The 26,611-nt window shown below is 37.0% G+C and overlaps 1 protein-coding gene across 1 annotated transcript in view; it reads left to right on the top strand.

The window, feature by feature from the left end:
• Window positions 1-26,611, top strand: part of Dnah12 (dynein axonemal heavy chain 12) — a 152,463-nt gene that overhangs the window by 48,815 nt on the left and 77,037 nt on the right. The window contains exons 25-36 of the mRNA XM_048354870.1: window positions 3,028-3,180; window positions 3,590-3,829; window positions 4,108-4,353; window positions 4,673-4,792; window positions 6,110-6,219; window positions 10,250-10,433; window positions 10,570-10,710; window positions 11,913-11,996; window positions 12,754-12,942; window positions 14,279-14,398; window positions 17,177-17,365; window positions 21,168-21,319. Of these exons, the coding sequence (XP_048210827.1) occupies window positions 3,028-3,180; window positions 3,590-3,829; window positions 4,108-4,353; window positions 4,673-4,792; window positions 6,110-6,219; window positions 10,250-10,433; window positions 10,570-10,710; window positions 11,913-11,996; window positions 12,754-12,942; window positions 14,279-14,398; window positions 17,177-17,365; window positions 21,168-21,319 (1,928 nt within the window). The remainder of the gene's footprint in view (window positions 1-3,027; window positions 3,181-3,589; window positions 3,830-4,107; window positions 4,354-4,672; window positions 4,793-6,109; window positions 6,220-10,249; window positions 10,434-10,569; window positions 10,711-11,912; window positions 11,997-12,753; window positions 12,943-14,278; window positions 14,399-17,176; window positions 17,366-21,167; window positions 21,320-26,611) is intronic.

Here is a 26,611-nt window from a genome sequence, read left to right as displayed (position 1 = left end):
AGGAGACACATTCTGGGAAATATATCATTAGATTATTTTGTCATTGTGCTAACAGCACAGAATGTACATTCATAAAACTAGGTGGTATGGGAGGTGGAGGTGTGGCTCAAGTGGTAGAGCATCTACCTAGGGCAAAAAAGCTAAGTGAGTGTGAAGCCATGTTCATAACCCAGTACCAGCAATGAATAAATAAGTAGATAAATGGTTTACAAAACTAGATGGTATGGTCTTCTATATACCTAGGCCAAACTGGTATATATCATCGTATATGTAGCCCATTGTTGACTGAAATATCATCATATGGTATATGACTTAATTTTTGGTGTGTCCTAAATATTGCAAAAGACATATATTTGTCTGAAATTTAAATTTCAGGGGGCATTCTAGATTTTTTTCCCCCCAATACTAGGGCTTGAATTCAGGGCCTCTCGCTTACTTGGCTTTTTTGCTCAAGGTTGGTAGTAAACCACTTCAGCCATGCCTCCAGGTTGGCTTTTTGCTAGTTAATCGGTGAAGGAGTTTCTTGATCTTTTCTGCAAGGCTGGCTCTAAACCTTCATCCTCAAGTTCTTATTGTTTTGAGTAATAAGGATTACAGGTACCCACCATCATGCCATGCTGATATTCTGTACTTTTTTGGGAGAGGTTACTAAGGTTTGAACTCAAGGCAGATGCTTTCCGGGCAGATGCTCTTATCACTTGAACCACATCCCACTGCTTTTGGCTTTTTGATTTATGCCTGGGCCACCCTGGACCACAATAATTCTATTTATATTTTCTGCATAATTTGGATGCCAGGTGTATGCTGCCATGTTCAGCTTTATTGACTGAGATGGGATCTCACAGACTTTTCCTCCAGACTAGCCAGGAACTTCAATTATCTTGATCTCTATTTTCCAAATGTCTAAGATTAGAGGTAGGTAGGATTATGGGCATAAATTAGGATTGCAGGCATAAGCTGTCATGCATGGTTGCATTCTATGTTTTTATTTGCTAAATCTAGCAATCCAACCTGATGATTGAAGCAGAGCATCAAGAAACACCAATCCACTTAGTCTGAGTAAATAACATTGAAGTGTCTTCGAGTTCTCTATAAGCAGAGATGAGATGAGGATTCTTGTAGATTAGGAAATGTTCTCAGAAAAAAAAAACTATAAGGAAATGAGGAAAGCAGAATAATCTGGGAAAAAACTAAGCATTAAACAGATGTGTAACTACACCAAATCTCAAGTGGAGCTTTGAATGGCGTCACAGAGTTATCCCACTTTAAGGCAATGCAGTCTGAATTTCGTAGCCCTTTGTTATCATTGCTCAGTTACTAGTATTGTGGGGGCATGAGTAAGTCTTCAGATACTTGCTGAAGTGGTAGCTCCTGTTAGCTGAAGGCAGTTCTTAGGAGAAAAGAGTAGCTATAATTTGTTTTAATCAATACTCACAGCATTTGAGAAATAAATACAATGGTCTGATGGTAAAACAAGTTTGGATAGAGTGCCCAAGGTTCTATGATAAAACATGTCTGTAGAACCTCTATCTTTCCCCAGGAAGTTACTGGAGGTCAAGGACCATGTCTGTTTTATTCTAAACCCCTGTAATAAATGAGTACATAGTTATTCCTAAATATTTGTTGAACACATGACTCTCAAGCATCAATGTCATATATGGTACTTGAATGAAATGAGACACTGTGATGTGCTTCTAAGGTAGACGTTGACAACTCTTGAGTTGTAAAAATCAGAATCACATCAAACGCTTGAATACAACACTAGACATTGAAATAAGTCTCTTAGTACATTCGTTACTCAAAATGAAGGGAACAAATTTGTGAACATTTTAAAAGAGAAGCCTAGAGTATCTAGCAATCAAGTTAATGGACATTAGCAGTGCAGTTAAGATGAGTAGAGTATCATGGATATTGATTTTATGTACTTAGTTGTCTGTGATGGACACGTAAAAATGATCATTTCATAGGTTTATTTTAAAATAGACATTATTTATTAGAGCAGATTTAGGTTCATAGCAAAATTAGGTGTATTGTTCCTGTTCTTCCATATATACAACCTTGATTCCTAACCTTATTTTGTCTAAAAACAGTTAAGTCTCATAAACTCTCATGGTAGTTTTGTGAAGCAGATTTCATAGTTACAGAGAAAACTATAATTTCTATGCTTCTAAAAGTTTCTAGCCAATGTTCAAGTCAAAGTAGAGTCCCAGAACTAATTCAAATATGGCTTAAACATTAGCTAAGAAAAAGAGAATGTATGGAATTATATGTAACCCAAAGTAGAAAGCAGTACTACTTACTGGTAAATGAAGTATAGAACACTGAGATAAGAACATAGAAAATTAAGAACATTCAATAAAAGACAAGTTAGGCAAGTCATAGACAGAATTATATAATAGGTCATCTGTTTTTCTCCCAAATATGTGCTCCATTTATGCTGCTGACTTTCAAGTATCTACCTTCTGGGCTGTTAACCATCCTGAATATGTCATTATTGTTTTCTTTAACCATATCTACAACCACTTCTAGGGAAAACATCTCTCAATTAGCTTTACTTACCATTGGCTAGTTTCTCTCTCTCTCTTTCTCTTTCTCTCTCTCTCTCTCTTTTAAAGGAAGTGGGTACATGTGAACTACTAGAAGTCAAGGAGTAGCTAGGATTACAGGCATGAGCCACTAGCAGCTAGCATTCAAGTTATTTGATATATCAAATGTGTTAGCCTTCCAGAACTGTGGTAAGGTAACCAAATAAATCAGCTTAATAAAGAGAAGTTGTATTTTGATTCATAAAAAGAAGACAAGGTCATTTCGTTTCACTTTCATTTGTCTTTTATAACTTTTAAACTGCTTTTACTTTGTACAGCTAGAAAAGTTTGTGCTAAAAAGGAACTGCATATAATTAAATAACTGGTTTTTCTGAAGTTACAAATAAGAGAAACAATACATGTGGTAATCCATTATGTGGGTTCCTTTTTTTCCCTAGTTAAGCATAGAATTCTTTTTATATACATATTCTTTCTTTTTCAGATAGGTGCCTTCTATTTAAATCTTGGAGGTGCGCCAGAGGGGCCAGCAGGCACAGGAAAAACAGAAACAACCAAGGACTTGGCTAAAGCTCTTGCTGTACAGTGTGTGGTATTCAACTGTTCAGATGGGCTAGATTATCTAGCAATGGGAAAGGTAGTTCAACTACTGAATTGATAATATTATATGCTACTGACCTACAGCTAGGGCTACCTACATATCCTAAAGCAAAATATTACTTGAATATCGTTTAAGCATTAGTTGAACTTTGATTTTAGGGGTAAAAAAACCATTGTTTTTATCCTTCTAGCAAACTTTTCCATTTTGATTTAGCTTAACATTTGTTTTAAGAAATAATGTCTTTCCTAAGGTAAAAGTCACCTTTCCCCCTTCTCTTATTTTTTCCCTCTTTTTTATTTTTATTTATTTTTTCTTATTTATTGTCAAAGTGATGTACACAGAGGTTACAGTTTCATATGTTAGGCATTGGATACATTTCTTGTATTGTTTGTTACCTCCTCCCTCATTCCCCCCTTCCCCTCCCTCCTTCTCTTCTTGTTCTTAGTTTTTTAAGGGATTAGCTTCTTCTGGTGCTTGGGCTTGCTTTGATGAATTTAACCGAATTGAGTTGGAAGTATTGTCAGTGGTAGCTCAACAGATCCTCTGCATCCAGAGAGCGATTCAACAGAAGTTGGAAGTATTTATTTTTGAAGGGACAGAACTTAAGCTCAATCCAAACTGTTTCGTAGCTATTACCATGAATCCTGGCTATGCAGGACGTTCTGAATTGCCAGATAATCTGAAGGTAATATTCTCTTAAGACTGTAAGTTTGCTAACCAAAAACAGCAGCATAACTTCCACATATATTTATCATCCCCCTTTTACTTATTTTCATTTGATAGGAAGCAAGTTGTTAAAACCTTTTTAGATATCCAAAAGTACTAAGTACACAAAAATATTATGGTAAAAAAAATTAGTCTATGAAAATGTGTTGTATATCAGCTCATTGTCTTTTGACGCTTATGCTTAGCTTAAAAGTGGCTTCTTTTATGTAAATTATGTGTTTCATTTATTATACTTAGGTTCTCTTTAGGACAGTGGCAATGATGGTCCCAAACTATGCCCTTATAGCAGAAATCTCCCTCTACTCCTATGGATTTCTGAATGCAAAACCTCTGTCTGTGAAGATAGTAATGACCTATAGGCTTTGTTCAGAGCAACTCTCATCGCAATTTCATTATGACTATGGAATGCGAGCAGTTAAAGCAGTTTTAGTGGCTGCTGGAAACCTAAAACTAAAATACCCAAATGAAAACGAGGATATACTGGTACGTGTTAAATAGGTACTTTGTGAAAACATCAGTAGAAAACTAGTGTTTTCTAGTGAGACCACTCAGGAACTATATATAGGTAATGGAGAGGGGTATTGGTTCTGGTCATATATGATGTTGAAATAGTAGTTTTGGGTTATGTTATTTATTTCAGTTTATGTTCATATAAGGATTTTTAGTTAAGTTTAGTTATTAGCTTTTCATTGTATGGATTTCATGGAGCAATGTAAAGAAACTTTTACTTTTGTCTAAGAGGATGTTGTGTTATGTGTAAATGCAGGCGATTAACTTATGTTATCTATTTTTGTAAATTTAGCTTCTTCGATCAATTAAAGATGTAAATGAACCAAAGTTTCTATCTCATGATATACCTTTATTTAATGGGATAACTAGTGATTTGTTTCCTGGTATTAAACTTCCTGAAGCTGACTATGATGTAAGTGAACCTGTGAGAATTATTTATACTGTATGCTAAAGTTAACTGATGACTTGATTATTTTCAGAACTATATTAAATCAGTGAAATTATATTCATTCTGTTTGAAGGGCAGTCCTGTCCTGTAGTTGACCAAGGATAAATAAATTGCGGCATTTTTTAATTGACCTATCTTCAAGATTAATGATCATTATTTTGGCTTTTTTAGTTTCCTGGTAAACTCACCCAATGAGTTCTTAGCTATATATATTTTTTTGTAGTGTGTTTAATGTGATTCCCTCTTTTTAAAGTAGCTATTCTGCTTCTCTATCTTTCCTAATACTTTTATTTCTTGCCTGATTTCTTTAATAACTTTACAAAAAGTTGTTCTAAATTTTTTATTTGCTAATTAATAATTAATTAATAATTAATTAATAATCTTCTGTGAGTTTTACTCTTTCTCATTACTTATAATTTATGATTTTATGTTAAGTATTATAAAAAAATTTTGAAGACTAAATTAGTACTATTTTCTATAGAGAAAATATGTATTTCTATTTTTCAGGTAGCTAGGTTGAATTGCTGATCAGTTCAATCAGGAGTGGACCTAAGTTGGAATTCTAGTACATCATTATTAAGCTGTATTTTACCTTTGGTTTCAAATATTGTTAGAATGGTGATTATCCTGCTTTACTATAAAAGCTTCCTCTCTCCAGCAGGATTTTGTGATCTAAGCCTCTGAAGCTAAAGAACTCCTCTATCTGTGACTTTCCAAATGACTTCTTGGTCTCTTGTGGAATTTCATGCACAGTGAAAAATCATGGGCAATGGAAAGAATCATCTATCCTTGGAGTCTTGCTTTGAGGCTCCTCCAGATTCCAATCTAGCTCATCAGTCCACACAACTGTTTTAATCTCTACTAGTTTCTCTTAACTTTAGCAAACTCAGTATGACATTAAGCAGGCCCAATCAAATGCTCACTCCACTGTATCTAGAAAAGACACTCCTTTCTGAAATTGAATTTTCTTTAGATTTAGTTACATCTTAAGTGCTCCCACATCTTGAAGTCTTTCATGGTTTCTTAGTTTCTCTGTTTTTTTTCTAGTTATTATAATATGAAATATTACCTAGCATATTCTTTTTCATTCTAATAAAAATGGTTAGCATATATTATGCAGCATACAACCCACTGCTATACTGCTATATCATTAATAATTTACAGGGACAAATTAAAGATACTTAACATGTCTAATGGTTCCTCCTCTTAATTAAAACAAAGCTTTTATCTGATATGGTTTATGATAACATTCTAAATAATTACATTCCATCTTTCTTTTAGGAATTTTTAGAATGTGCTCATGAAGCCTGCTCTGCACATAATCTTCAGCCTGTTAAATTTTTTATTGACAAAATGATTCAGACATATGAAATGATGATTGTTAGACATGGGTAAGATTAACATCTGTCATAGTTAGATATTATTTTTTAAGTTAACTGCTAAAACAAAAAATTTATGAACCAAAAAAGGCAACAAACTTTATATACTTGATAGGCTAGGGTAAAGAATTAGTAGTTAGACAAAAATTTATTATTCTGCCATACTACATGTCTAACAAGAGTTAATAAGGAGCAAGGAGCTAGGCATGGTGGTGTATGCCTGTAATCCAGCACTTAGGAGGCTGAGACAGGAAGACCAAGAGTTTAGGCCAGCTTGACCTACGTGATATGACTTTATAATTTAAAAAAAGGAAGAGAGAAAGAAAAAGAACTGGTAAAGAGTATTTATTCAAGTCTAGCACCAATAGCTCATTCTTGCAGTTCTAGCTACTTGAGAAGCAGAAATTGGGAGGATCATGGCTTGAGGCCAGCGTGGACCAAAAGTTTGTGATATTACTTCTCAACCCATTTCCTCATTCAGGGGGCACATCCCATGCTACGTGGGAGGCCGAGATTAGGAGAAACACTGTTCTAGGCCAGTCCAGTCAGAAAAACATATGAATCACTCTATTTCCATGGGGCAAAGCTGGGATGTAGTGGCATGTGCCTATGGTCCCAGCCATGACAGAAAGCCTGAGATGATCCTATTTCAAAAATAGTCATAAAAAAACCAAAACCAAACCAAACCAAAACAACAACAACAAAAAACAGGTCTAGAGGTATGGCTCACATGGTAGTATATTAGCTTAGCAAGTGTGAGGTCCTGATTTCAACTCCAGGACTGTCAAAGAAAGAAAGAAGGTTTGTTCAGTGATTTAATAGTAATGACTACTACAACTTGCACTCTTAAATAGTTATTTAACCTCCTTCATGTGTATAAAATACACACTATTACTTCAGACAGGTCTGCTCTGTTCTCCCAGGCTCATCTCTATAGTGCCTTATTAAGTTCCTTCTTTTCTCTTCTCCCTTTTCTACCCTTCCCCCTCCTCTTCTCCTCCTCTTTCCCCTCCCCTTTCTTTTCCTTCTTATATTGTAGTTTTAACCTTGAACTTAGGGGTTCAGTTATTTGAGCCATGCTTCCTTTCCCTCCCTCCCTCCCTCCTTCCTTCGTTTACTTATTTTTTATATAGGGTCTCATTCATTTTGTCTGAGGCTAGCCTAGACTATGATCATCCTTTTTTTTTTTTTTTTTTGGCCAGTCCTGGGCCTTGGACTCAGGGCCTGAGCACCATCCCGGGCTTCTTCCTGCTCAAGGCTAGCACTCTGCCACCTGAGCCACAGCGCCCCTTCTGGCCATTTTCCATATATGTGGTGCTGGGGAATCGAACCCAGAGCTTCATGTGTAGGAGGCAAGCACTCTTGCCACTAGGCCATATTCCCAGCCCATGATCATCCTTCTTAGACCTCCCTTGTTTGCTGAAATTAGTTCTCACTAACTTTTTGTTCAAACTAGCCTCAAACCATGGTTCTCTTTATCTCTACCTCCTGAGTTGTTGGGATTATAGGCATTTCTAAACGTCCTAGAAGCATCTTTGAATCTATCAGTCTATTTTCCCCAAGTTATTTAATCCTTAAATACTTACAATACTACTCCTTTATCTGCAGTTTTGCTTTCTATGGTTTCATTTAACTGTAGTTAATGGCAGTCTGAAAACATTAAAGGGAAAATTCCAAGTTTTGTAAGACACAGCTTTTACATAATGTTTTTATAGTACATTATAACTGTTGTATATTATTATTAGTCTCTTACTGTGTCGAATTTATAAACTCTATCATAGTTATATATGTGTAGGAAAAAAGGAAAAAAGCTAAGTTTGTTACTACCCACAGTTTTAGGCATCTACTGGAGGTCTGCTGTACTGAAAACCATATTAATACTTAAGAGTATTTTGTCAATTGTGGGGCTTGAACTCAAGGCCTGGGCTCTGTCTCCCAGCCTCTTTGTGCTCAGAGCTAGGTCTCTATCATTTGAGTCACAGAGCCACTTCCAGTTTTTTAGTGGCTGAATGGAGATAAGAGTCTCAGGGGAGACTTTTCTGCCTGGGCTGGTTTCAAACTGAGATCCTTAGATTTCAGTCTCTTGAGTAGCTAGGATTACAGCTGTGAGCCAGGATTATAACTAAAAATTATATGTGCAAATCATTACAAGACAATGTTTTATACACTGGTATACTGGATTACAGCTGTGAGCCACTGGCACCTTCAGAGATCTTTAATAATATGATAAAATGGCCTTTCCCTTGCTTTGATTCCTGATGACAAACTGAGCTTTAATAGATCTTTGTTTTTATAAAGGTTTTCTTCATTTTATTTTCTACCTATTAGAGATAAGAATAAATTACTTCATTCTATCCTATAGATTCCCAATTTTCCAGACTCCTTCTATTCTATTTCATAGGATTTTCATATTATTTCATATTCCTTCTAGTCTTTTTCAGACAGACCTTCCCTGTTCTCCCAAGCTGAACGCTATAACTCCTTGTTAAATCCAGCCACTGCCCTTCATTATACAGTAACACTGTCGTTAGTATTCTTTCCCTGTAAAACTTCAATTTCTTTATGTATATATCTTCTAGGTTACCTAAGGGATACATTTACCAAATGTAAAATATTGTGAAGAAATAATTGCACCCTTATGATCACATAAGATGATGCTAAGTGAAATGAACTCCATTTTATGAAAATGATTGTTATATCACAGTTGTAACTACTTTCAACATAAAAAAAAGTTCCCCATTAGTTTTTCGACACTAAGCAGAGTACCTCTAAAGGAAAAAGTAATTTTTAAAGATGAAATTTAGGCTTCCAAACTTCCATTGCAGAAATCATGCATGATCTCTGAAATATTTAATTCTGGGACCTTTTTGTACTTTTGTCTTGCTTTAGTCACGATGAATGTCATATTTATATAGTGCAAATTAACTTCTAATTGTCCTAATAAAGCCAAATGGAATTTTCTCATTTTCCAGGACATGTAAAAAAAAAAAAGAAAGAATTGCCAATCTTTTAGTCTCTGATAAATGGATGTTAATGTTAAATATTTATATATTAAGGTTATCTTATTATTATTAGAACATCTTCCTGCCTTGTAGCTACCAAAAGCTGTTATTAATTATAAGCTAGGCTCTTCTGTTTCTGAATTTAGTTACTTATAAAACAAAGGGGTTTTTCCCCCACTTATGCTATATATTATAGGTTACTGAGGAGGCCATGCTCTTAGTCTTTCAGGTCTTATGCTGATAGAGTAGGTACACTTCAACATTGTATGTCATACCTTTTCTTAGAGGGAAACAGATTTTTGTCAGGTAGCTTCTTGGAAATTACATACCTTTCTGTGAAAGCAATATCCATTTCCTTTTGTCACTGATTGGCTTAGAACTAGTCACCTAGTTTTTTTAGAGTCTTTAGGAACCTTTGGCAAAGAGCACTGGTAATTATGATAGTAAATGAATACATAAATGAATCCTTTAGAAACTGAAATTCTTCCCTCTCTTCTTCTTAGGAGGCTTCAAACCTCAGTTTTTATTTTAAGAATATAGAAACACAGCTGGGCCTTGGTGGCTCACACCTATAATTCTAGCTACTCAAGAGGCTGAGATCTGTGGATCATGGTTTGAAGCCAGCTTGGGCAGGAAAGTCCATGAGACTCTTACCCCTGACTAACCACCAAAAAATGCCAGAAGTAGAGCTGTGGCTCGAGTGGTAGAGTACTAGCCTTGAGCAAAAAAGATCAGGGACAGCACCCAGGCCCTGAGTTCAGGCTCCAGGATTGGCATCCCCTACTCTCCCCGCCAAAGGAATATACAGACATTACATTTTTGTTGTCATTTAGTGATTTTATTGGATTCTATTTTGTTGATAGTGATACTAGTGTGGAAATTTTGATGCAGAATCAATCAGATTAAAAGTTGAATGTGTTTTTTGTCATGTAACTAAAAATTATACGTGGAAATCATTACAAGACAATGTTTTATATACTGGTATAAATAATTTAACTTGTGATTTTTAGAATCTGATTGTATTATTACTTCTCCAATAGTTTTATGTTAGTGGGAGAGCCTTATGCTGGTAAGACAAAAGTTCTGCATGTACTGGCTGATACTTTAACACATATGAATGAACAAGGCTATGGAGAGGAAGAGAAGGTCATTTACAGGACTGTAAACCCCAAATCGATTACTATGGGCCAACTTTTTGGACAGTTTGACCCAGTGTCTCATGAGGTAAGCTACAATACAACATTCTCAACTATCCTACTGAAGTGCATGTTAAAGCAAGACATTTGAAGTGTTTTTAAGCTTTTACTACTAAATCTTCTTTTATAAAAGTAACTTTCCAATTCTTCCTATTTTTCCTCAGTGGACTGATGGTATTGTGGCAAACACTTTTAGAGAATTTGCCTTAGCTGAAACACCAGATCGGAAATGGGTTGTATTTGATGGTCCTATTGATACTTTGTGGATAGAGAGTATGAACACAGTGTTGGATGATAATAAAAAGGTAAACCATCATGCTTTAAAAGCAGAACAGATTTAGACATGACTAAACAATTATAGGGCTATATACTTTAAATAAAGGGTACAACAAATTAAATAGGTTCATAAATGATCTTCTCAATGAAAACTTCATTGTAATAAGTCCTTTTTTATAACAGAAAGAGTGTAATTGTATTCAAAATATTGAATGGGCAGAGGTGGTGACACATCCCCGTAATCGTAGCACTTGGGAGGCTGAGGCAGGCAGATCAAGAGTCTGAGGTTACTTGTTATGCTCATCCTCATGAGCATTGAATGTGGCTGGAGTTAGAGAGGGGGAGACAGGGCCAAATCCCAAAGGCTTTAGATAATGAGCAGGGAATTCTTGACTGATGAGTGACAGCAAATACAAGGGTTGTCAAAAGGGCAAGGGACATTTTAAAGCACAGTAGAACAAAGAAAATGCTGGTCCTACCTCACCAACTAGAGGCACATAGGATTTTATTTACTGAAACATTTCTTGTAGTAAAAGATTAATTATATATCTAGACCAGCACTCTAATAGAACTTACTGAAGTGTAGGAAACACTTATATTATCTGATAAGGTAGTTGCTAGTTACATGTAGTTCTTTAGCATCTCAAATGTAGCATAGTGCATTTGGAAAACAACTTCAAATATTATTTAATTTTAGGTTGGTAAGTTAAATGTAAGTAGCTACATATAGCTAATGGCTACAATATTATATAATAAGAGCTTTAAACTACTCACTTATTTTATAGCTAAGAAACTGAATCTAGAAATGTTAAACATGTCAATGTTAACATATAACTGCATAGAGATAAATATGGAGGATAAATTTAGAAGATTTAGTCCTGATGTTAACTTACTATATAAATAGTTAACAATTATCATTGATACTACTGAAAGTAATAACTCCGACGATGAATCATAGCAAGAAGATTGAGAGAATAGCTTTAGTAATAATAGACATAAAAAGAATTTGAGAGTAAAGAGGCAGTTTTGACATTTAATAAAAGAAGATGTGTTTTAAGTTAAAGGAAACTAGAAGACTTACATACAGAAAGCTAGACAGAGGTTTTCTGGAGTCCATTCTACTGCTTATTCCATTGTATCACAGGAGATACTTTGTTTTAAAAATAGAATAAGTTTTTATTTAAGAAAGTTGAAAAAAATTAAATAACAATTGAAAAATTATTGCCTTTAGCTTTGCCTTATGAGTGGAGAAATCATTCAAATGTCTCCTCAAATGAGCCTCATTTTTGAAACAATGGACCTTTCCCAGGCTTCAGTAAGTTCTTAATTTAATATAATAATATTTTGGTTTTTTATTCATTCATTAATTTAGTCAACAGTGTAAGTGATACTAGAATTGATGTAAGGGATACTGGGATGAAAAAGATGAATAAGACACAGTACATGTTTAGAAAGGATGAGAAATACGCTAATAAACAATCCAATACATAGCCACATGTTAAGTCTCTAAGGGTGTGAACAGGACTAAGGATCTACAAAAGAAGTGGATAGACTATGGAATGTGTTGGAGTGTTTGATCTGGTTTTGAAGAAGAGTTCTCTAGGCCTAGGCATTGCAAAGCATAAGATGATCTGTAAAGATATGGAACTGGACCTGAAAGTAGTTTTCTATATGGGAAACATATATGAGAGGCTGTAGAAGTAGACAGAAGCCACAGCATGAAGGGCCTTATGGAGTCATACTAAGAAGTAACTGAATTGCCTGGTGCCACTGATCAAAAAGCAGTTACAGCTGGGTGCTGGTGGCTCACTCCTGTAATTCTAGCTAATTAGGAGGCTGAGATCTAAGGATCACTGTTGGAAGCCAGCCTGGGCAGAAGAGTCCCTGTGAGACTCTTATCTTCAATTAACCACTCAAAATCCACAAGTGGAGCTATGACTCAAAGTGGTAGAGTGCTAGCCTTGAGCAAAAGGGCTCAGGGACAGCACCTATGCCAAGTTCAAGCTCCGTGATCTGGGGGTGGGGGTGGGGAAGCAGTAACACAAAAGGAAACCTTGTCTTTTTTTCTCTAGCCTGCTACTGTAAGCCGTTGTGGCATGATTTATTTGGAGCCCTCGCAGTTAGGGTGGGAGCCACTTGTGTCTTCATGGTTGAGTTCACTGGAAGAGCCTCTAAATCAACCAGATGCTCAAGCTCTTCTGACAGCATTGTTTGACTGGTTAATACCACCTTCTCTAAGGTTTCGTAAGAAAAAATTAAAGGTAATGTAATTCTCTGACCCATCCAAGCTTTCCTCCTCTCCTTTTTCTTCCCATTCTCTTTCCTTTTTAATGCTTACTAGGAATTAAACTGAGGACATGCCCCTTGGCACTCCACACTTTAGCCATGCCTCCAGGCCTTTTGCTTTTAACTTTTTTTTCCCCCTAGATAGGGTATAGCACTTAGGAAGTTGGGTTTATAGGCATGTGCCACCATGCCCAGCCATGTACATCCTATTTTGACATCCTAAAGGATCTCCTTTGTAATCTGTATCTTTCACATCTCTATTTTTTTTTTTTTTTTGGCCAGTCCTGGGCCTTGGACTCAGGGCCTGAGCACTGTCCCTGGCTTCTTCCCGCTCAAGGCTAGCACTCTGCCACGTGAGCCACAGCGCCGCTTCTGGCCGTTTTTTCTGTATATGTGGTGCTGGGGAATCGAACCTAGGGCCTCGTGTATCCGAGGCAGGCACTCTTGCCACTAGGCCATATCCCCAGCCCCTACATCTCTATTTTTTTGAATGTATGGTTTTCCCTGCCTTGAACATTTTCCCCTTCTTTGCCTACCTGATTTAAAATTTCCTTACAAACTCAAATTGGCGGGGCTGGGAATATGGCCTAGTGGTAAAGTGCTCACCTTGTACAACACATAAAGCCTTGGGTTCGTTTCCTTAGCACCACCTAGAGTGCTGGCCTAGAGCAAAAAGAAGCCAGGGATAGTACTCAGGCCCTGAGTTCAAGCCCCAGGACTGGCAAAACAAACAAAAGAAGAAAACAAAACAAAACAAACTCAAATTGGCTATTGCTCCCTCAGGGAAGTCTTCTTTGGCTTATCTATCTCACATTTCTGGATCTGGGTTAATTATTATCCCAAGTACTCCAAGTACAGTAGTAGTTTCCATCTACCCTTTCATAGTACTATTACACCATATTATTTTTGTCTAGTTTTAGTATCATGGATGTTGTATCTTTTCATATCTCTCAGCTTGCTATATAGATGTATAACAATGTTTGTTGAGTAAATAAGTGAATGAATGGCTGTAAGAGACTTAATTTGTGCCATCTGTAGAACATTGTTTATTCTCTTACAGTACTTAGTTTTTATTTGTCAGAGGATTTAGGATAAGAATATGCTCTATAAAATTTTATGATATAATATGCCAAACTATAATCTTCAAAAATTTTTTGTTATGCTGACAATTTAAATTCTTTGTTTAAATGTCATAAAGACTATTATGAACACCATGTATGCACTTATCAATTTTTAAAATTGAAGTATTTGCCTTCTTTTATTCTCTAAATAAGAGAAAAGTTAAAAGTATCTTATCCTTTCGTCTTGCAGGAACTGATTCCTACGAGTGACAGCAACGTGGTTGTATCTCTTACACGCCTCTTTGAAGTTCTGCTGTGTAATGTGCTAGCAAATGATACTTCAACTAAGCATATTCGTGTTTGGATTATGGTTGGTTTTAAATTTACTATGGTTTAGAATTATAGAATTATATATGCTTCTGGCAAATCATTTGTATTCAGTTAAACATTTATAAGATCTGGAGCAGTTTTTTGGTGACCACTTAAAGAGTAGCTGAAAACACTCAAGTTCCCCTGACCTAGTATTCTGATAGAGTAAAAAGCACTCCAAGGAAAACAAAATGTGTAGAATGAACCCAGAATGAACTGCCCTATTGCTTATGAAATAATGTAATTTGATGTTATTCAATTTGAACATTAATTAATTCATATTCCACAATCAGCATTTATATGAAGCCTATTTGGACTTCATCTGAATTGATTTTGTGTTAACATTAAGCAGCATTTAGGCAACAGAGAAAGTGGGTTTGAAAGACCAAGAACCGGTGTTGAACTAGCCCAATGGATCATTTAAACAGAATCCAAGGAGGATTTAGAGAGGGAGTCCTAGTTAGCTGGTGTATGGAAGTAAAAGAAGACCAGAAATTATGTCTGTAATGAACAGGAATTATTAACAGGAGAGGAGTGGGTATTTTTTGCCGGTACTTGAGGTTGAGATTGAGATTTTTTTTTTTAACTGATGAGTCCACACTTTTAGCCCTTAGGTCTCCACTCCTGCCAGAGCATGTGCCTGGATCTTCATTCTGCCTATGTGAGGCTTCTTGTCATAACGAATGTAACAGATGCCCAGCAGAGCACTCAGCTCTCAGTTGAGGAGGCTTTTGTGCCCCAGCTGACCTTGAACTAAATAGGATTAAAGAATGATGTGAGCTACTGGTCCCTGCAAAATTTGCTTTGTCTTTGGCTCTTCCTTTTATCACCGCTTTCTCTCTCTCCCTCTCTCTCTCTCTCCCTCCCTCTCTCCCTTCCTCCTTCCCCCTTCCCTCCCTCTCTTCCCTCCCTTCTGTCTCTCTTTCTTTCAATACCATGGTTTGAACTCAAGGGTGACTGCTTGGCAGACATTCTCCATCCTGAGCCATAACCCATCCCCTTTTGCTTTAGTTATTTTTGGAATAGGGTCCCATGTTTTTGCCCAAGGTAGCCTGGATCACAATTCTCCTATATTAAGCTTCTCATGTAACTGGGCTGACAGGTATACACACCCACACCACCTTGCCTAGCTGCTGGTTGAGTTAGAGGTCTCATGAACTTTTTGCTTGGGCTGGCCTCAAACTGCAATCCTCACAGTCTCTGCCCTTTGATTAGCTAGGTTTACAGGTATGAGCCATTATATTTGCTTACCACTGTATTCTTAATGTTATGATGTTCTCTTTTCCCTTCTGCTCTGTAACAATAGCACTTCCTTCTCATCAGTTTCCTATCACCCTGTCTTTGCAGAAAACCTTCTACCTCAACATTTCACATTCCCAAGTTCCTTGTTAACCATAACCTTCATTTCTGCCTTGCTTTTCATCTTTATAGCCCTCCACTTTAGAAGAAACTAAGAAGACATGTTTGAAGTATAATTTGTTTATTCCCTGTTTATCTAGGTTTGGAACGATCTCTCACAGTTTCAAACATTGTTTCAAATCTGTCATTGTTACCTTTTATGAAATGAAAGTATCTGAGGAATAGTCTACCTAATTATAGCTTTATATATTTCCAAAACATTTTTTGTTCTTTTGATAAACGCAAATTCCAATTTTTCAAATGGTTCAGAATTTCTTCCAAAGATTCCTTCCTTCTTTCCTTCTTTTGCTGTTTTTGGTGCCAGTTCTTGGGCTTGAGCTCAGAGCCTTGGCACTGTCTCTGAGCTTTGGTTCTCAAAGTTACCTCTATACCACTTGAGCCACAATTCCACTTCCAGCTTTTTGTTGATAAATTGGAGATGAGAGTCTCATCAACTTTCCTGCTGGGGGGTGCTTTGAGTCATAGCCTCCTGAGTAGCTAGGGTTATAGGTATGAGCTACTATGTGGCTCCAGGCTTGGGTATACAGTTTTTATACATGTTAGCAAACTATCTGCAGTAATTTGCATTCTGACTAACATGTTTTGGGAATTATTCCTTATCAGTACTTTTGAGTTATCTTAGCTTTTGGGGTGTGTGTGTGTGTGTGTGTGTGTGTGTGTGTTTTACTGGGGATTGAACCCAAAGATCTATATTCTAGCCCTTTGATTTTTTTTTTTTTTTTGCCAGTCCTGTGGCTTGGACTCAGGGCCTGAACACTGTCCCTGGCTTCTTTTTGCTCAAGGCTAGCACTCTGCCACTTGAGCCACAGTGCCACTTCTGGCCATTTTCTGCATATGTGGTGCTGGGGAATTGAACCCAGGGCCTCATGTATATGAGGCAAGCACTCTTGCTACTAGGCCATATTCCAAGCCCCTGGTTTTTGTTTTGATTTGCTTCTAGGTTGGCCTCAAACTTGGAATCCTCATGCTTCTGCCTCTCTGAGTAGCTAGGATTACAAGTGTATGAAACTTCTTAGTGGCCTCTTTTTTAAAAAAGCTCCATGTATGTCAGTATATGTGCCATAGTCTAAGCAGAACCTCTGTTGAAGAACATTTGATATTGAAGTTAGTGCAGCAATGAGTACTTTTGTATATGTATCATTTTCATAGGTGGGAATATATTTGGATATAAACTAAAGAGTCATACCTAGGTTATTTGGTATGGGAAGTTAAAACTTTGATAGATAATTGACTTAGCTGTGCTCTGTTGAACTTGCTCTCTCTCTCTCATTCTAATTAGGTTGAGCAGGACCTAATATCTTAAATTTTAGTTAAAATTTTCTTTAAAAATAGTGGGAATTAATTTTTTTTTCACCAACAGGCTTCCTTTATATTCTCTTTGATTTGGTCCCTTGGAGCAAGTTGTGATACAGATGGTCGTGTTTTATTTGACAATTTCATACGAACAATTGTAATGGGGAAAAATGAAGGAAGCCCATTGCCAGACTCTGTGGGTAAATGGGAATGCCCTTTTGATGAAAAAGGCCTGGTCTACGACTACATGTATGAGGTATGATGTACAATGTTCATCATGATAAACTGTAAAACTCAGACTCCTAGATCAGCACACCAAGTACCCATTCCCATCACAGGAAGATTTTTCATTCCCAAAGATGAACTTTATAGTCCCTTCTCTGTAGTTCTCCTTATGTAACTTGTGCGCAGCATAGCTAAACTTGCTTTAATAATACCATATGATTTCTTTCTTTAAAAAATATATATTTTTTATTGTCAAGGTGAATTACAGAGGGGTTACAGTTATATATATTAGGTAGTGAGTACATGTCTTGTCCAACTTGATACCCCCTCCCGCCTTCCCTCCTCTCCCATGCCCCCCAGTTGTACAGTTAGTTTACAACATATTGTCTTGAAAGTATTGCTGTTGCATTGCTTTGCCTTTTACCCTTTGTCTCACCATTTTAATGTTCCCCTTCCCTTCCCTAATTCAGACAAACATGTATACAATACCTAGGGTACCAGAATCAAATAGTGACAACAGGGGCTAAATCACAGGGAAGATGAACAGAGGAACAAAGATATAATTTCACATAGTACATTGGAAATAATAACCTCAATGATAAACCACTTGTTTTCATATTTTGGAGGTCATTTCTCCTAGTGTCATCTTATGAGATCATATATGTATAGCTATTGAGCTATTGTGATGATCTGAAAGGATTATTCTAGATATATACTAATTATCACCAGTAAGAGAGATCATAGAGTTTATGTTTCTTTGAGTCTGGCTCACTTCACTTAGTATGATTTTTTTCTAAGTCTTTCTATTTTCTTATGAATGGGGCAATGCTATTCTTTCTGATAGAATTCCATTGTTTATATATACCATAATTTCTTGATCCATTCATCTACTGATGGGCATCTGAGTTGGTTCCATAGTTTAGGTATGGTAAATAATGCTGCTATGAACATGATTGTACTGATAGCTTTAGTTTGGCCTTGTTTGTGATCCTTTGGGTAAATGCCCAGGAGTGGGATTTCTGGGTCATAAGGGAGCTCTATGTTTAGCTTTTTGAGGAACCTCCAAAGTGCTTTCCAGAGTGTTGGAAGAAGTTTACACTCTCACCAACAGTGTAGTAGTGTTCCCTTTTGGCCACATCCCCACCAGCAACTGTTGTTATTAGTTTTCTTGATAATGGCCATTCTTACTTGGGGGAGGTGGAATCTTAATGTTGTTTTGATTTGTATTTCCTTTATGGCCAGGGATATTGAGCACGTCTTCAGGTCTCTCTTGGCCATTTTCATTTCCTCTTCAGAGAAGTCTCTCTTTAAGTCTTTAGCCCACTTATTAATAGAGCGGATGTTTCTTTGAGGATTTGTTTTGTGGAAGCTTAATTTTTTGAATTCTTAATATTTTAGCTATGAGGCCCCTATCTGTTGTATGGCCAGTGAAGATCGTCTCCCTGTCTATGGGTTTTCTATTTATCTTGAAAGCTATGTCCTTTGACATACAGAAGCTCTGCAGTTTCATGCAATCCCATTTGTCCAACCTTTCTTTGATTCGCTGTGTTTCTGGGTCTTTATTAAGAAAAATTCTATCTGTTCCAAGGAGCCCAAGTACTTCTTCTATTCCTTCCTGCAATGTTTTCAGGGTATCTGCTTTTACCTCAAGGACCTTGATCCATTTGGAGTTGATTCTGGTGCAGGATGATATATATAAGAGTCTAGCTTCAAAAAAAATTTTTTTTTACAGGTATTGAGCCAATTTTGCCAGCACCATTTGTTGAAGAGGCTGTCTTTCTTCCATCCTATTTTTTGGCTCCCTTATCAAAGATTAGGTGGCCATAGGTCTGTTGATTAATTTCTGGGTCTTCAGTTCTGTTCCATTGGTCCTCAAGCCTGTTATTGTGCCAATACCAAGCTATTTTTATTACTATCACATTGTAATAGAGCTTGAAGTTTGGTATTGATATTCCTCCAGCACTGTTCTTCCTGCTAAGGATTGTTTTTGCTATTCTGGGTTTTTCGTTGTTCCCTATGAATTTTTAGATTGCTTCCTCTATTTCATTAAAGAATGGCGTTGGGATATTGATGGATATTGCATTGAATTTGTAAATAGCCTTTGGTAGTGTTGCCATTTTCATGATGTTAACCCTCGCAATCTAGGATCATGGAAGGTTTTTCTACTTCCTTAGTTCTTCTTTTTCAAGTTTTCCCCCGTTCTTTATTGCCAAAGTGAAATACAGAGGGGTTACAGTTTCATATGTAAGGCAGTGCTTTTTCAGGTTTTTAAAGTTTTCATCATAGAGGTCTTTCACTTCTTTAATACCTTGTAATTTCACATTTAACTTTTTTTTATCTTAACAAAGAAGTCACATAGGTTTCTTTAATATAGCAATCATTAAATGTTCACTTTATTCATACAAATTTTATTTTACAATCTATAATATTTGGCTAGCGCCTTAGTTAAAATTTTGAATGTATTATAGAAATGACAGAGGTGAGTGGCCAGCAGAGCCAGGACTCAAACTCAATTATTCTGATTAATAGTGTAAGATTTCTTCCCAAAGCTCATGTGAATTCAGAATTTCAACAATATAACTAGTGGAGGGGTATATAAGTCTTAATTAATCATAGTGAGAAGTCAATAAACTGATCTATAAAAGTGAATAATCAAGAGGTGGTAACACAGGCATATTCATTAAGAGTTGAAGGTAAATACTTAAATATACAGCTTGAAGAGGTAAAGGCAGTTGCCGTAGGGAAGGGGAAAATGGGAGTAGAAAGCTACTGTTTATCTTATAATCTTAAAAGTGTTTTACTCTAAAATATGTGTATATATAACTAACAGAAATCTAAAATTAAGAAAAGAAAAACCCCCAAACAAATCCACTACCCAAACATACAGGCACATGTTACATGGTAGCAAATAGGAAAAGATTCTTAGAGTCCGCAGTAGCACTGGAAGAGAAATCCAAGACTTTTGCTACTTTGCCTGCTGTGAGCTCTTTTTTGTTAGTGGGAGGCCTGAAGATTTCCAGGGAGAGGAAAGGTCAAGTAGAAAAGAAAGAAATAAGAAAGAAATGAAAGAAGATGATGGAGAGCAGGAGATAGTTGGAGGTGTCAACAACTCATTAAACAAGTGGTTCAAAAGAATGTCAGTGTTAAAGAATTAGTACAGCTGAGTTTATAGGTCCTAGATAAATATTAGCCTGGATCGTACCATCAGTGAATAATTTGAGAGAACCAAATAAAGAGAGTTCATATGGTATTTTATATCAAGTTAGCTTATCATCCATTTACTTCAAGTTATGAAAAGCATCGGCTTGCAGGTGTGGCTAAGTTGGTAAGAGCACTAGCAAATGAGTAAAGTATCAGGTATCAAGTATAAGTCTGGATCTCAGATCTAAGAATAAATAATTAAATAAAAATAAAAATAGAAATAAAAACATGAGTCCAAAATTCAGCAACTTGACAAACAAACATGAAAACAGCTTTGAGATACATGATCAGTATATTCAAAAAAACAGCTTAAAGGAATTTTAGGGAGGAGTAGATGTTAAGAGAACATAAAGGAAATCATTTTAAATTCTAGATATGTAGAATATATGACTGACTTTACAGTCTTCAGGTTTTTGTTAAAAAGTGAAAATGAAAGAAAATACGTGTCTTAAACTGGTAGTTTTATACATGTTTATTTTTTAATTTAAGACTTAAAAGAATGGCTTACATTCTTTTATATGAGTCTATTTTATTATAAAAATAAGAACAAGGTTATTAAAAGAAAATGAGTATTGAAAAAGCTCTCATATAGCAAATACATAATCATAATATTTTAAAACATTCTTTTGTAGTTGAAAAACCGAGGTCGCTGGGTCCATTGGAATGAGCTAATTAAAAGTATTAATTTAGAAGATAAACGTGTCAAGATTCAAGATGTCATAATCCCTACAATGGATACAATCAGATACACATTTTTAATGGATTTGAGTATTACCTATGCAAAGTAAGGCACTCTAGACCTTAATTTTACATGTAATGAATGCATTCTGTTTGAGGTAACTGACATATGTCACTAATTGCTTTTAGCAAACCAGGTAAGTATTTTTTTCTTTTGATAGTACTGGGGTTTGAACTCGGGCTTCAAGCTTTAATTAAGCCATACCACCTGCCCACTAGTAGAAAACCAGAATCCAGATTTTCTACTGCCTACCAAAGCCCTTTTCTTCACATTTGATTGTCTCAGCCTCTTTCTATTTTCTCTTATTTGTAAGAACAGATCATAATGCAATGTTCCTGTTAAAAGCTACACATTTGACTTAAAGGTGTAGTATACTGACTGATCATGATTAATATTCTTCCAGTGCACTTAGCATTCCCTAACTTAAAATGAATATTAAAAAGTAAAACAGAAGGAAATGGAGGTGTGGCTCAAGTGGTAGAGTGCTCGCTGTGAGCAAAAAAAAAACACAACACAAATGAAAAGTGTGAAGTTTTGAGTTCAAGCCCCAGTACCAGATAAAGAAAAGCCAAACTGAAATTGGAAGAATATATTATAAAAAAAAGACTAAAAAAATCCTGGTTACAAACCTAGACATTCATGCAGGTCTATCCATATCAATTTTCTTAATAAAAGTTTTAGTTATTTTTTCTTTTAAAATAGTAGACATAATCTATCATTTATGGTATTTAAGCTAACTAAGTTTACAAAATATGCATTAATGTCTTTTTTTTTTTTTTTTTTTTTTTTTTTTTGCCAGTCCTGGGCCTTGGACTCAGGGCCTGAGCACTGTCCCTGGCTTCTTCCCGCTCAAGGCTAGGACTCTGCCACCTGAGCCACAGTGCCCCTCCTGGCCATTTTCCATATATGTGGTACTGGGGAATCGAACCAAGAGCTTCATGTGTAGGAGGCAAGCGCTCTTGCCACTAGGCCATATTCCCAGCCCAATTAATGTCATTTTTATAAAGAATCTGTTTCTGAGTGCCTTTTATGGAACTTACATTTTTCATGTGGTACCAATGATAGAACCCAGGGATTTGTGCATGTTAAGCTTTTACCACTAACCTAAACCTCCTGCTTTGGGTGTTTTGTGACTGTGTCTTGCTATGTAACCCAGGCTAATCTCAAAGTCCTGCTTTTGCTTCCCAAGTGGTAGGATTGTGGTGTGCACCACCTCACCCAGGTATCTTGTTTTTGAAAACAGGAAAAATAGGCTTATAAAAATTATTTTAATCTTTATTTTGTATGGGAAGTTGCATTTACTATTATTATTATTCTACTGTAGAAGCTAGTACTAAAAACTTTCTAGTCAGGCATGGCATGTTACTTGGGAGGCTCAGTCAGAAGGATCAGGCCAGCCTAGACAACATAGTATGAGATACTGTATTAGGATTATTGGAATAAATAACTTCCTTAGTCAAACAAGGCATTTGCCAACGTTAACAAATTCCTACTATAGGAATTCTTTTATGCTAAAATGATATAAATATGTGCCGGAGCCAGCCGGCAACGAAAGGGAATCCTGATTGAGGGGGCGAGGATTAAAGTAAAAGAAAAATACAAGACAAGAGAAAAGAGACAAGAGACAAAGATGGGGTCCGGGAGGTCTGCAGCCCAAGATTGTAACTAAAGACTGCAGCCCTGTTTATTCTTAACTTCCAGCTTATATGCAGTTTGGGAACCAGGGAATGGCATAGTGTTACTAAAGTTTAAGAAAATAAGAAAGCTTTTAAGTCAGTAATTAACAAGAGGCAGTAAAACAAGACAAGGCTGAATGGTCAACATAAACCAGGCTCCTAAGGACACAGTAAAACTTCTTGGTAAGTGCTGGCTGTCAATTAAGCCAAATCTTATTGCATTCCTTGTGATAACAGCACAGCCAGAGGTCAGGATGAGCTTAGCTGCTAGCTTGGCTCCCAACATCTCCCCGTCTTTGTTTAAAGACGCGAACCCGCCTGTCTTAGGTTGGGTGGGTCGCCTTGCCTTCCTTACCCGTCATCGGGAACTTCTTCAGAGCAAAGCTCAAGGCCCTTGTCTTAGGTCAGTCAGGCCAACACCCCCTCTTACCCATCTCTGGCTGCAGTTCCTCTCAGGGGAAATTCATTTACTTGGAGCTTGATCTTGTGCAGCTGGCTGGCTAAACTCATAAAAGAATTTTGCAATATACGTACAATGCAAGGAAGGCATAGGAAAACCATCAGCAAAAGTATCCCAGGGCCAAGCAATGTCATTAGTAACCCCTTAACATTAGTCAAAGAAGGGACATAGTGTTCAAATTGTTCAAACAGTTCTTTTGCAGTATTTGCCACTTTGAAATCCAGAGGCAGAGCTTGTTCTAGTCCAGCTATTTGCCTGTGGAGCTGAAAAAGATCTAAAGACAAATTATTATGATGCCAAATACCATTAAGGTGTGCTACAACTTGTTCCCATGGATAGCTTGACCCATTATATTTATGGAGGGTTACACAAATAAAGTCAAACCCAGCATGGCAGCGCACCTGTTGCAAGGTTTGTAAAGCGCGAATCTGTTCTCCCAGAGACAACACAGATTCATACAGTGCTCCTAATTTTTGTTCTACTTTATCATCAATCCTGCCTTGAAAGTGCAGGGCTTGCATAGTATTATGAGCAAGCTGATTAACATAGTGAGCTGTCTGCATACTTTGTGTTAAAGCCACAGTAGCTTCTGCTGCAGAGGCAGCCGAGGAAATAAAGGCTACAATGCCTGCTATCAATAGCCCTATAAATCTTTGAGTGCGCATGAGCTCTTTTAGATGTTTTAACACTTGAATACCTGTTTCTTCATACCAAGCCTCAGATTTGTTCACAGGAAGCATAACAAATGAAGGCTGCTTAATAACAATTACAGAATCAGTGAGACCACTATACAAGCAATTTGTAAAAGAACAGTTAGTACAAGTAACATTGAAATACATGGCACCTATAGAAATATTAAAAGGTCCATACATAATTGCATAAGGAGGTGTTACACAACTCATAATATTTTTTAAAAAAGGAAGAAGAGGGCCAGGAGATATTATTTAGGGAAGCCACTAACATCCAGACATGTCGTTGAGGGTGCCCATTCATCCACAACAGACATGGGTTGTACTTGTTGGTGAGATTAGCTCCAGACCAGTCCATCAATTGAGAATTAGTTCCTGAAATATTGGTTATAAAAGGATGTTCATGTCTACACTTTATGGGGTGCAGTTCTCCCGTGGATTCGACAATTTGAGGAGAATTGAGGCAGCAAGGTATCATGAAGGACGATGTAGAATTAGCATGTACAGGGAACCCAGTAGGTAATGAAGTCATTTGTATATTATACACTTGACTGTTATCAGGAATCCAAATTTGATGATTTATGGATTGCATTATAGTGCAGCCTGGAATATAGCTGTTGGAGTCAGTTGTAAAACATAAAGGGGTTCCAATGCCAGAATCTGCAAAGTCTCCCATTTTAATGTGTTGAACAAAAGGATCTGGAGCCGTACCATAAGCTGATCTGTTGACATGGACGAACACCTCAGCTCCTTCCCAAGTTGCAGGGTGTACAATCGGTGGATCTGGCACATAAGCCCAGTGGGTCAGCGCTTGTACCATCCTGATGAGCTTCCACAATCCTAATGTAACACTCAGGTAGCCAGCGGGCATCATTTTCATCCTGTTAAAAAACACAGACATGTCCTCGACCCCATGTCAATATTGGATTGGGTCCGTGCCAAGCACCTGTTAAAGGATCTTTCCACTTAACTTGGGCAAAAGCTCTTTGTTCTCTCTTTTCCCAGAACCGCTGTGCTGCAGAAAGGCCATTATAGTCCAAAATTAAAAAGTTTAGTACAAATAAAGCATGAGGAAAATATTAACAGGAGAGAAGGGGTATAATTCCCCCCCTTTTAATTTAGAAATTTGATGTTTTAACAAACCGTTGGCCCACTCAACAATTCCTTGACCTTGAGGATTATAGGGAATTCCTGTAGTGTGAACAATCTGGTAAGATTTACAAAAAGTTTGAAAAGCTCATCCAACATATCCCGGACCATTATCAGTTTTAATATGTATAGGAAGTCCCATAGTGGCAAAGCAGCGTAGGGTATGGGAAATACAATGTTTGCTAGCCTCCCCAGCAAGAGGAGTAGCCATAATAAAATTAGTATCTATGGTAACATGGACAAAGCAAAGCCGTCCAAAAGAGGGAATGTGGGTAACATTCATCTGCCAAACATGGTTGGCTGCTAAACCTCGAGGGTTAATGCCCTTGGAGGGCACAGATAGGAAAGTAGTACAGTTGGGACAAGTTTTTACAATTTGACGAGCTGCCTCACATGTGATATGAAAATGATGACGTAAGGCACGACTGTTTTGATGGTGGGCTGCATGTGATTGTTTTGCTAAGTCAATCTGAGTGAGGAAAACCTGAGTAACCTCATCCGTAATAGCATTGCCCTTACTTAATGGTCCAGGAAGCTTAGTATGAGCATGTATAAATCCAAAAAAGCATGGACAGGTGGGAGAGCGAAGAAGAAGTTGTATCCGGCGAAAAAAAGTTTGGATATTGGAATTAACTGTTCCAAGAAAGGGGACAGTTTCAATAACCTGAAGGGCTTGAATAACATAATGACTATCAGAATATAAATTGAAAGCTTTAGTAGGTAAAAGTGTAAGGGCCTGTAAAACTGCTTGAAGTTCGACTTCCTGGGCAGAAAAAAGACCAGTGTCCCAAGATTTAGTTTCACCATCAATAGTAAGAGCGGCTGTTCTGTTAGAAGACCTATCTGTAAACAAGGCAGCCATAGAAAGAGGTGATAGAGATACAACCCGAGGAAATATAAAAGTGTAAGAAGAGGCAAAGTGAAGTAATTTGTTGGAGAGATAATTATGTGAAATTATACCCATAAAATTGGCCCAAGCAATGGCCCAGGAATCTCAATGAATACAAAGCCATTCTTGCTGTTGTAAATTATAGGGGATATAAATTACATGTGGATCTCATCCGAGATACTTACAAGATTCCACATGGTACATATGGACTAAAGTGGCCACCAACTCATAATAGGGAGTTAACACTTTTTTTTTTTTTGGCCAGTCCTGGGCCTTGGACTCAGGGCCTGAGCACTGTCCCTGGCTTCTTTTTGCTCAAGGCTAGCACTCTGCCACTTGAGCCACAGCGCCACTTCTGGCTGTTTTTCTGTATATGTGGTGCTGGGGAATTGAACCCAGGGCCTCATGTATACGAGGCGAGCACTCTTGCCACTAGGCCATATCCCCAGCCCCGAGTTAACACTTTTGAGGGAG

The sequence above is a fragment of the Perognathus longimembris genome, chromosome 10 (assembly GCF_023159225.1).
Source record: "Perognathus longimembris pacificus isolate PPM17 chromosome 10, ASM2315922v1, whole genome shotgun sequence".
Classification (NCBI taxonomy): domain Eukaryota; kingdom Metazoa; phylum Chordata; class Mammalia; order Rodentia; family Heteromyidae; genus Perognathus; species Perognathus longimembris.
Note: the sequence above shows the minus strand (reverse complement) of the source record. Positions and strands in the feature narration are given on the sequence as shown.